Source organism: Chiloscyllium punctatum, chromosome 4 (genome assembly GCF_047496795.1).
Source record: "Chiloscyllium punctatum isolate Juve2018m chromosome 4, sChiPun1.3, whole genome shotgun sequence".
NCBI classification, from domain to species: Eukaryota; Metazoa; Chordata; class Chondrichthyes; order Orectolobiformes; family Hemiscylliidae; genus Chiloscyllium; species Chiloscyllium punctatum.
Window position 1 is genome coordinate 14,752,149 of NC_092742.1, and position 12,298 is coordinate 14,764,446.

The 12,298-nt window shown below is 43.8% G+C and overlaps 1 protein-coding gene across 31 annotated transcripts in view; it reads right to left on the reverse strand.

Annotated features, from left to right (window-relative positions):
• Positions 1 to 5,401: 5,401 nt before the first annotated feature.
• The window catches only part of nrxn3a (neurexin 3a), a 2,037,428-nt gene continuing 2,030,531 nt past the window's right edge, over positions 5,402 to 12,298 (reverse strand). For 13 of the 31 annotated variants that reach the window (XM_072568134.1, XM_072568132.1, XM_072568131.1 and 10 more), the window contains one exon: positions 5,402 to 8,605. In XM_072568134.1, the coding sequence (XP_072424235.1) occupies positions 7,683 to 8,605 (923 nt within the window). In that variant the 3' untranslated portion in view covers positions 5,402 to 7,682. Of the gene's footprint in view, positions 8,606 to 9,046; positions 9,753 to 12,298 lie in introns of all 31 variants that reach the window. The other 18 variants (XM_072568150.1, XM_072568147.1, XM_072568145.1 and 15 more) reach the window with 3 other exon arrangements.

Sequence of the window (12,298 nt, forward strand, 5' to 3'; positions counted from 1 at the left end):
TGGCAAGGGTGGTCAGGCTTGTGGATCTTGGGAAGGAGGTAGAACCGGGCAGTGCGGGGTTCCTGGACTATGAGGTTGAAAGCTGTGGGTGGGAGATCTCCTGAGGTGATGAGGTTCTGTATGGTCTGGGAGATGATGGTTTGGTGATGGGGGATGGGGTCATGGTCGAGGGGGCAGTTGGAAGAGGTGTCCTCGAGTTGACGTTTGGCTTCAGCGGTGTAGAGGTCAGTGCGCCAGACTACCACTGCGCCCCCTTTATCCGCTGGCTTGATGGTGATGTTGGGATTGGAGCAGAGGGATTGGAGGGCTGCGCGTTGTGAGGGTGAGAGGTTGGAGTGGGGGAGGGAGGTAGACAGGTTGAGGCGGTTAATGTCCCTGCGGCAGTTGGAAATGAAGAGGTCGAGGGTGGGTAATAGGCCAGCGCGGGGTGTCCAGGTGGATGCAGTATGTTGGAGGTGGGCGAAGGGGTCCTCGGAAGGTGAGTGGGAGTCCTGATTGTGAAAGTAAGCTCGGAGGCAGAGGCGACGGAAGAATTGTTCGATGTCATGGCATGTATTAAATTCATTGATGCGTGGACAGAGGGGGATGAAGGTGAGTCCTTTGCTGAGGACTGATCGCTGCGATGTCCTTACCCCATAAATGAATTTTTAAAAAAATGATGATCCAGTCAGCACTACCCATATCTCATGAATAAAAGAAATCCCATCCATCATGCAGATGTTTATTGACCTGTAGGTGTCCTGATCTCCCAACATCTCAGAGTTCATGGCTTTCCTGTTTCTTTTTGAAGCCTCCACCAGCCGCACAATCATCCTGGTCTTCCCGGTTTTCCTGATCTTAAATTCCAGCGGCTCCCTCTCTGCCCCACCATTCAACAAGTCTGTTTTCACCAACTTCCATTCAGTTGACAGAAATCTTTTCCTTGAACATTCCATTACACCGGAGCAGAATTAGGCTGTTCGGCCCATCAAGTCCGCTCTGCCATTCAATCATTGCCAATATGTTTATAACCCATTTTCCTGCCTTTGCCCCTTAGGTCTCTTTTATATCTTTCCCCTCTCACCCTAAACCTATGCCCTCGAGTTCTGGACTCCCCGACCCCAGGGAAAAGACTTCGCCTATTCACCCTATCCATGCCCCTCATAATTTTGTAAACCTCTATAAGGTCACCCCTCAGTATTTAGAACTAAGATGGAGAAGAATTTATTTCTTCAGCCAGAGAGCGGTGACTCTGTGGGACTCATTGCCACAGAGGGCTGTGGAGGCCAACTCATTGAGCATCTTTAAGAGAGAGATAGATAGGTTCTTTATTAGTGAAGGGATCGAGGGTTATAGGGAGAAGGCAGAAGGATGGGGTTTGGAAACATATTAGTTATGATCGAGTGGTGGAGCAGACTCAATGGGCTGAATGACCTAATTCTGCTCCTGCATCTTATGGCCATATAGTGTTATAGTTCCCAGCACTAGGTGTCCTCTGGTTCAAATGTGAAACATCCCAATAGGGAGAGACTGAACAGGCTGGGGCTGTTTTCCTTGGAGTGTCAGAGACTGAGGGGTGAACTTATAGAGGTTTATAAAATCATGAGGGGCATGGAAAGGAGAAATAGACAAGGTCTTTTCCCTGGGGTGGGGGAGTCCAGAAGTAGAGGGATTAGGTTTAGGGTGAGAGGGAAAAGATATGAAAGGGACATAATGGGCAATGTTTTCATGCAGAGGGTGGTGCGTGTGTGGAATGAGCTGCCAGAGGAGGTGGTGGAGGCCTGTTACCAAGAGAAATCACCCTCAACGCGTGACTCAGTGATTCCTCAAGGACTTTGTAGGGTTTATTGTGAATACCTTTGATCTATCATTGTAAAATATATCCTCAGCCTCAGCTGGTGCATTAAGAGCAGCAGAGTTTAGCTTGAGTTTGTGGTTTCCTATTGGGCGTTATGTCCCTTTTATATCTTTCCCCTCTCACCCTAAACCTATGCCCTCTACTATTGGTCCCACAACCAACATTGTTAACACCAGATCAAAGCAAAATCCTGCAGAGTCTGGAAGTCTGAAGCAATAACAGAGAAACTCAGCAGATCTGGCAGCATCTGCAGGGAGAGAGACAGAGTTAACGTTTCGGGTCCAGTGACCCTTCTTCAAAACTGTTCAGAACTCAAGGCCTGCTGAACGGTCACTGGACTCAAAATATTAATTTGGTTTCTCTCCTCACAGATTATTCTGGCTGGTCACTGAACAGTCTTTAATTTCTGAGGCTGATATACTTTACAATGAAAGACCGAAGGTATTCATGATAAACCCTACAAAGTCCATGGGCAATCACACCATGCCTGAGGACAGCGTTGAGGGTGGTTTCTCTTGGTAACAGGCAATGGCCCAATCAGCTGGACCTCAGCGCCTGAGCTCTTTCTGAAGCAGATCCTCTCTAACTCCATGCTCATTTCTTGCAATGCTCTGCCCCTCTTCCATGGTTACATTCAAAGTCAGACTGTCCGACGAGATGGAGCACTGTGTCCATCAATGTTCCCACAGCCTTTAGAAAGTGAGGTGGGTACTGTGGGGCAAACAGTGCTTTATTACCCCCTCATTCTCCTCTTCCTACCTCCCGCTCACTTTTGATGGTTCGCATTGCCCATATTTAATTGGCTTACATGGGCAGTTTTACTGGGAGCGGTTAATAGTTTTTAAAAAAGTCATGGTGATTTGTTGGTGGGAAAGTCATCCCATTGTGTGCGACAACATTTCCGGATATTAAAGAAAAGTAATTCCGACTTCTGAGGGCTTTGTGATGCAATGGCAGTGTCCCTACTCTTCAGCCAGGAGGCCTGGCTTCAAGTCCCACCTGCTCCGGGGGTGTGTAACAAAATATCGAAACAGTTTGGTCAGGAAATTGTATAAAACAGACCCTGAGGGATTCTTGTGGTGTAGTGGCAATGCCTGTATCTCTGGGCTGTGGAGGCCTGAGTTCAAGTCTCACCTGCTCCAGGAGTGTCTCATAACAGGTTAATTAGTGGACCCCAAATGGCTACACAGTCATTTTACTGGTGGAGGTTGATATGTTAAAAACAAAGTAAACATCACAGTGAATTGGTGGAAGCTAGTCAGTTGTATGTAAGATTACTTCCAGATGTAAAACGTAAAGCAAACCCAGCTCCATTTTGGTTTAGCCCCTCCCTGCTCTCCCTACCCTGCCCTCAATTTAAATGGGTTGCATTGCTTGACACAGACTTTGAATGTGAAAACCTGTAGTCAGTTCTTCTATAACATGGTAGTTCTGTGCTCGTGCAATCCCGTGTTATAAGAAAATCGCTTAATAGCAACGCCATTTCAACTAATGGGGCCAAAATTGCATTATAACCAATACACACTTTAACAGTTCACACTTTAGAAACAGTGTCCCCAATTCATCAACTATGTTATAATGAAATAGTGTTAACGAAACGCACGTTATAGCAGAATGACCTGTAATTGGCGACACTGATGTTTTACTGGTGGTGGTTAATAGCTACAAAAAAGTCATGGTGATTTGGTGATGGGGAAAAGATGTGAATAAAAGCACATCTGGATATGAAAAAGAAGGAAGAGTGGCAATGTGCATACCTCTCGACAAGTCCCACCTGCTCCAGTAGTGTGTAATAATAGCTCTGAACAGGTTGGTTAGTAAATTATACAAAGAAGATTCAGTTCCCTCACATTCAATGCTTTGCATTGCCTGTAATGGGTGTTGCATTTAAATTATTCACTTGGAAACGTGGAATAATGCTGGTGGTGCTCAATAGAGGAAAGAAACAAAAACACGGTGATTTGGTGATGGGGGAAAAAAAACATTCAGTTGTACATAAGAGCTCTTCTGGACAAAAAAGGAGACCAGATTTAGGGACGGGTCTGTCTATTCCAGGTGGGGATTAGCCTATGCACACCATGAATAGAGGTCCTATTTTGGTGTTCAACAATAAATGATGTTTTTTATCATTCTGATTTTCTGACTTATTAGAGTATTCAAAACAAGCTGGACCCGAAATGTTAACTGTTTCTCTCTCCACAGATGCCGCCAGATGTGCTGAATTTCTCCAGTATTATTTGTTTTATTTTTGTATCCTTAGAAGCAGATTATCCAGTCATTATCACACGGGTGTTCAGGGGTGGATGCAGATTGGTTGCAGCATTCCCGACATGATAACCGTCACGTGTCCTGGGACATGTTATGCTTGTGAAAGGCAAATCTTCTTTTGGCAAGCCAGCACTACGCAATCACATTAAATATTTTGTTTTGTCAGCAACTCTGCTGGTCTCTCACTTCTTTTAGCTGAGGTTAGCACCCGATATTCAAAAGGGAAGGCAGTGTGAAACCCACTTCAGCTTGACCAGCCCAGCAATACTGTGTGATCTTTCCAGTATTTGAGTTTCTACTGTAGTTCTGGTCGCCCTGTTATATTAAACTGGAGATGGTTCAGAAAAGATTTACCAGGATGTTGCAGGGAATGGAGGTATAAAAATAGACTGGATAGGCTGGGGCTTTTTTCACTGGAGCATAGGAGTTTGAGAGGTGACCTTATGGAGGTTTATAAAATCATAAGGGGTATAGATAAGGTGGATGACAAGGGCCTTTTCCCTAGGGTGGGGGAGTTCAAAACTAGGGGGCATAATTGTAAGGTGAGAGAAGAAAGATTTAAAAAGGACCTCAGGGAAAATGTTTTTATACAGAGAGTGATTTGTGTGTGGAATGAACTTCCAGAGGAAGCAATAGGTGCAGGTGCAGTTACAATCATAAAATCCCTACAGTGTGGAAACTGACCGTCCAAAGAGACACCCACCCAGACCCATTCCCCTGACTCCTGCACCTATCACTCTGGGCAATTTAGTGTGGCCAATTCACCCTAACCTGTACATCTTTGAACTGTGGAAGGAAACCCACACAGCCATAGGGAGAACATGCAAACTCTACACAGAGAGTCACCTGAGGCTGGAATCAAACCCAGGTCCCTGGTGCTGTGAGGCAACAGTGCTAACCACTGTGCCACCATCCTGCCCCAACATTCAAAAGAAATTTGGATAAGTTCATGAAAATGAAATGTTTGGAGGGATATGGGCCAAATGCAGGGAGGTGGGACTAGTTTAGTTTGGGAAATATGATTGACATGGACTAGTTGGACCAAAGGGTCTGTTTCTGTGTTGTATGACTCTATGATTCTCCTGCCCCAGTCGCTGTCATCCACCACTTTTTTGCCTATGATTTTGTAGCTAAGTGCCCAATGATGCTCAGCTTGTGTTGCCACTGTAGAGATCGCCAATGATTATAGGGGAGGAAGGGAGTAAAGAACGTTTGATTGGTAATGTTTTGCCAGAAGAGGTTTTGAATGTTGAAAAACAGCTTCTGACGCCAGAGGAAAAGGTAGATCAACATTCATCAGCTTTGAGAAGAACATTTTATTGCTAAGCATATTGTTTATATAACAGAAATACAACAAAAGCAAAGAAGATGAGAGATGTATGAAGAAACATCACATTAACTCAAAAAACCCAATCAAAATTTTCACATTGATGTGGAACAAAAATAATATAAAATATGATATAAAGCCCACATACAGATTTTCCAAGTCCAGGTTTTCACGGTAAAAAAGAGTGAAGTAAATACCAAGAAGCAAATCCACAGCACAATCGTTAACAATAGACATTGAGGTATAAATATTTTTGTGTTTCTTTTATATATTTATTAAGTTGACCAACAAGTGCTTGGATACCCTACAGAACTCACCCGCACTTTGTGTGAAAGTAGAGTCGCACTCGACAAACAATGTATAGCAAAAGAAACTCCAGGTGGATCGAGAATGCTAACCATGTATTTAATGATGACCACTGTTTCTAAAGAGAAAATATTCATGCGACTTAGAAATACTAGAGAAGGTGGGGAGGGGGCGAGGAGAGAGACAGAGAGGGAGACAGAGCAGAAATTCTATACCTAGGTGATAACAATTGTGTCAGCTTCTTTACAAAATAAAAAAAAAATTACACCTTTGCACCAGGGTTCTCATCTAAACCACGTTCACCCTCAGGTCTCCACGGGAAAGTTATTGCAAAAAAAAACTTTGCAAAAGTTTGGAGCGATACAAATACCCAAAAAGTTTAAACTGAAAATGTATGTACAACAGTTCTAACTACAAAGTACACAGCTATATAATAATGTAATAAAATTATGTAAACAAATTGTGTTTTTATTCCTTGACACAGTTGTGATGGTTTGAATGATTTGAAAATGCATACCTTTCAGGTTTGCATTTTTTTAAATATATATTTATATATAATTAGGATGAATGCTTGAGTGACCTTAAACAGCATTTCCCCTTGAAATCCAGTAAAAGTGATGACAGAGAGGAGAGAGAGAGAGAGAGAGAGAGACAGACAGACAGATAAAGCGCACATTAACCAAACTAAATCAATAAAATTAAAACTCATCATGTTACGTTTGGCCAGCGAACATACTTCTTTCTCATCAAAACTGAACACCATATTGTATATGATGTGGTTAATTTTATTTTTTCTTTTGAATGTGCATGCACCACAGTCATTTACTGAAACTCAGAACCACAGCTATGGTTTTTAATTAGCTGTTTTCTAACTAGCACAGTCTAAGAGTAATATGTTGTACAATTAACAGCTCTTAAACAGCAAGGTGGTCACTTCAGTTGAAGATTGGCACAGACCTGTCTGATCTGTGTACGTCTCCCACTTTTGTCTCTGTTCTTCATCTGTCTCTTGTTTGTTCAATGTTCATATACCGAAGTACAACTTTTATTGCGGACAGCAAATCATAAGGAGGACTCCACAATTTGAGATGTAGAAACGATACAAAGTTGAACGGCCAAAAGTCCCGTTTTCCAAGAGGAGGAGGAGGCAATAGAGGGAGTGGGGCTGGTGGGGGAGGCTTGGGCGGGGGGGGGAGACAGAATCTGACCGTAGACATACACGCACACACGCACACACACACACACACATACACACAGCCAACAATCCCCACATCTCCCCTCTTTCCCAACCTCCACCTCCACCCCCCCCCCAAACCCCACACATAACTCCATCTCTCCCAAGGTCCACATAATTAGCTGGTCACTATCTACACATAGGTCGCAATTACATGCTCCACACGGCAAAGAGCAAGAAAAGGTGTTTTTTTTTTCAAAATAAAAAGACAAAATTCAGTTACACAGCTTTTACAACCAGATCAAAAGAAGAATCTCGAGAAAATGTGAAATGTCACAAAGTCTTAACAGTCGCATCCAGGATTAAAAACCGAGGAGGCCGTGGATGTATTCTCTAGTTGGAGGTTCATTCACCAGAATACAACACTCTGCTCTCTGTGACAGCTCTGTGTGTGTGCATGTGTGTCTGTGTGTGTTTATTGTCTTAAAGCAGGTACAGCATCACTCTGCAAGTTCATTGTCTTTTTGTTTGACACAGTGCATATCCAAGTTGTATTTGGAGTTTGTACTTTCATTTCCCCAAAAGAGTTTATCTTTTCATTTATTGTGTGTTTAAAATCTAAGTTGAGTGGCAGATTTGCACTGTCAGAATTCACATATATATATATATTTCTGTATAATATATATTTTTGATTGTGTCTCCTTTTTTTTGTCATATTGTTGTTCAATTCTCCTTCCCCTCTTTTGTTAGTTTGTTTTCTTTTGTCCGCTCTACACATAATACTCTTTATCCTTGTTTTTGTGCTTCTTACTGCTGCCTTTAGCGCTCTGCTGTTTCTCCTTGACAACAGTGCCGTTGGTCTGTGCGGAGTTGCTGATATAATTGCGAGTCTCGTCCACCCGGTAGGAGCCTTCATCTCTGTTGCGGTACTTGTACATGGCATAGAGGAGGATCAGGATGCAGAGAGCTGCTGCCGCCACAATCCCCACCACCATCCCGGTCGTGCTGCTGGATTCCCGCACCACCTCTGAGGCCCCAGGGCCCCGGCGCACTCCCGGCTCCGTGGGGTTGGCTGTGGGTACATTACGGAACATGGGTGAGGTGACTAGGGGACTCTTCAGCTTTGTGCTGTCTACCTCGTACGCGGTGGGCAGGGGAACCAACACCAAGCCGGGGTAGGGCTTCTGCTCACGCGTGTTCAACTTGCCCGCGGGCACTTTGGGCAACTTTCCGGGTGGCGCGGAGACTGCGGAACTGAGCAGCTCAGGGGGAGAGGCCGTGGTAGCAGTCCTACCGGATTCAGACGCTTTGCTAGGTCTAAAGTCCTTGTACTCCCACTTGGGTGCGTGCGCTTTGTAGCCACCTTCAAAGGCCGATGTGGACAAGGTCTTATCTGTTACCAAGGACAAGGTGGTGTGAAAATCTTCATCATCAGTAGGGGGTAGATTAGAGTCAAGTGCCTCCCCTGAGCCATAACCAGATATCACCAAGCCAGCATCACAATCACCGTGGTCCTGCTCCGACAGGCAAGGTAACCCCACCTCAGGGATCATGGACAGGGAATCTTTGGTGTTCTCAATAATGGTGAGAAGGGGACGGAAGGTAGGGAGGAGGGAGATGAAGGGTGCACGAGTGGCGAGAGGAGGGATTGCTAAGGCCTCTTCTGTCACTACAGGGAAAACTAATTCACCTCCTAGGATTGAAGGAGAAAGAAGCAAGTTAGAGACGAGAGGCATGCTCGAACTTCCACACATACGCACGTTTCTCTCCGGCCAAAGTAAAACCAAACCAAAATCACACCACACAGAGATGCAATAGCTGAAAGGAAAGCACAGCCCTTTAACTCCCTCAGAGCACAGCAAATCAAAAGAAAAAAAAACTTGACACCAAACATTACAGTTTAAACATCAAGATTCAACACACACTTAACATAAGCAGTTATAGAGGAAAAAGAATCAGATTTTTTTTATTATAAATGAAATTAACACACACACACACTTAAAAAAAGCAATCCGGCCTACAGTGCATCCAAGAAAGAAGAGAGGATATATATATATATAATATATATATACATGGTTTTATATATATACATTTACAGAAAAAATATATACCATGTAATTCTTCATCAACTTACATCAACAAATTGCCCGCATGATTTTGGCATGAAGAAAGAATTTATAAAAAAGAAAGTTGTGTAAGATGCTTTTGGACAAGATTTCTATATTGTTGTTGTGTTTGTACTTAGCAAAAAAAGTTGCTCGTTGACAAAATGATCACAAGGGGAGGCAACATCACATATACATCCACACCACACAACATGAAAAGTAACTCTGTACTAATAGATTATTCTTTACTGCTGTCGTCCGTTTTTAAAATATTTTAGGTATTACAAAAAAAAGACTGTACATTGTTTAATCTCGAACATCTCTTTTTGCTTGTTAAATATCTACAAATCTAACACTTTCCTTTATTTTTCAAAATCTTTTACGCTGATATATATTTTCCTTTTTAAATTAAATCCTCTTTTGTTTTTAAATGTCTTTGCCTATTCTGACTTTGAAAGACTGGACGACTGATACTGTACATTTTTGTCAACGCTGCTAAAAGTTTTGGGGGGAGGTGGGGAGGTGGTGGAGGAGATGAAGGAGTGAGTGGGTGGGTGAGGAGGGGGTGGTGTGAAGGGAAGGGAAATGATCTGTTTTAAAATGCTTTTTTTTTTCAGATTCCACCCTATGAGTGCACTATGTGGGGGATGAAAATGACAGGAATGAACGTGTATAAAAGTTGCCATGTCCAGGTAAAGGTGGGACGTAGCGTTCTGCCAGCGTTAGAGCTTTTAGCTGTAAGGAAGGGATGGGGGATATACAAACAAATGAGCATATACATGCCCATCTATGGAAAAAAAACATAACTCTAACACTGACATTTCACAAACCCTAAACTGCAACTTCTTCATCATGCAGTCCATAGAGAGAGCAAGAGAGAGAGAGAAAGATAAATATTCTTTTTTTAAAAAAAACTTTTAACAGCTTTTCCCGAAAAAGATAAATAATCATTAAAATCGTTCCAACTGCTCCCTCTACATGAAACCACTTCAAACCGTGTACGCTGTAACTCTTCAATTTTGTTTTCCCACAATCTCCATGTGCTCCTTTAGCTGAAAATATTTCATCGGGTGCCAATGAATCCTGAGCATATCTTTCTCCTTTCTCGCCATTCTGGCAGGAATCAGCGACTAGATGGAATTGGGGAATGTGGACAAAAGGCCCAAATAAAATACACATGAAAAAGAAAGTAAAAACAGCCATCCCATATGGAAGCAAACTTGACGTTTGACTGGGAGAAAAGGAACAAAGTCCACTGTGACTGGCCAGGAAAGGAGGTCTTATGATGTTGGTATCGCCTGATAGATGTCTTGGTCTCGAAAGGGTAAAACCAGAATTCCAGGGTAATTATGGCGCAGTGTTAGCACCCCTACCTCTGAGCTCGGAGGTCCCAGTTTGAGTCCACCTGCTCCAGAGTTGTGTTGTATCATCCCTGAACTGGTTCCATCATAGGAAGTTACTATGCAGTTACGGCAAGTAATGAGGAAAAGTAACTGAATCCAAGAGAAGGGAGCTTATACTTCAGTTATACCGGACATTGATAGGACCACGTCTGGAGTACTGTGTATAGTATTGACCACCAGACTTACAGTAGGAGTTTAAAGCATTGGAAGAAGTTCAGAGAAGGGTGGCATGGTGGTTCAGTGGTTAGCACTGCTGCCTCACAGCACCAGGGCCCTAGGTTCAATTCCTGCCTTGGGCAATTGTCTGTGTTGAGTTTGCACATTCTCCCTGTGTCTGCGTGGGTTCCCTTTGGGTGCTCCAGTTTCCTCCCACAGTCCAAAGATATGCAGGTTAGGTGAATTGGTCATGCTAAATTGCCCGTAGCGCTAGGTGAATTAGTCAGAGGGAAATGGGTCTGGGTGGGTTACGCTTTGAAGGGTCGGTTGGGCTGAAGGGCCTGTTTCCGCACTATAGGGAATCTAACCTAATAAAAATTTACGAGACTAATTCCTGGAATGAGCAGATTGCCTTATTAGGAAACATGAGAAAGAGATGGCCTTTTTCAATCCTTAGGGGACTTGTCTGATTGGATGCTGAAAGGATGTTTCCTATTGTGGGAGAATCTAGAACTAGGAGTCACAGTTTAAAAGAGAAGGGGGTACACATTTACAACAGAGATGGGGAACCATTTTTTTCCTCTCAGAGGGTTGTGAGTATTTGGAATCCCCTTCCTCAAAAAGGCAGTGGATACAGAAGCTTTAGATATTTTTAAGGCAGAGGGAGCTTATTGGGAATAGACTGAGGGGTGACCTTCTTGACATTTATAAAATCATGAGGGGCGTGGATAGGGTGAATAGTCAAGGTCTTTTCCTCAGGGTAGGAGTCCAAAACCAGAGGGCATAGGTTTAAGGTGAGAGGGGAAAGATTTAAATGGGACCTAAGGGGCAACTTTTTTCAGGCACAAGGTAGTGCGTGTATGGAATAAGCTGTCAGAAGAAGTGGTGATGGTGGGTACAGCTACAACATTTAAAAGGTATATGAATACGGGAAAGTGAGGACTGCGGATATTGGAGATCAGAGTCAAGAGAGAGGTGCTGGAAAAGCACAGCAGGTCAGGCAGTATCCCAGGAGCAGGACGATCAACGGTTCAGGATGATGAAGGGCTTATGCCTGAAACGTTGATTCTCCTGCTCCTCGGATGGTGCCTGAACTGCTGTGCTTTTCCAGCACCACATTCTTGACTCTGGGTATATGAATAGAAAGGGATATGGGCCTAATGCTGACAGATGGGACTAGATTAATTTAGGATGGCATGGACAAATTGGATCAAAGGGCCTGTGCTGCTGTAAGACTCTACCATGGGTGGCACGGGGGCACAGTGGTTAGCACTGCTGCCTCACAGCGCCAGAAACCTGGGTTCAATTCCTGCCTGGGGCAACTGTCTGTGTGGAGTTTGCACATTCTCCCCGTGTCAGTGTGGGTTTCCTCCGGGTGCTCCGTTTTCCTCCCACAGTCCAAAGATGTGCAGGTTAGGGTGGATTGGCCATGCTAAATTGACCTTAGTGTTAGGTGAAAGGGTAAATGTAGGGGAAGGGGTCTGGGGGGGTTGCTCTTCAGAGGGTCGATGTAGACATGTTGGGCCGAAAGCCCTGTTTCCACACTGTAAGTAATCTAATCATATTGAATGGTGGAGCAGGGCTCAAAGGGTCAAGTGGACTACTTCTGTTCTTTGTGCGATTAGAACATTTCTACCTTGAGGTTCCATCTGCTCCATAGGTGTTTAAGAACCCCTCTGAACAGGTTGGTGAGAAATATAGTCATCCGCACATTGTGGAGAT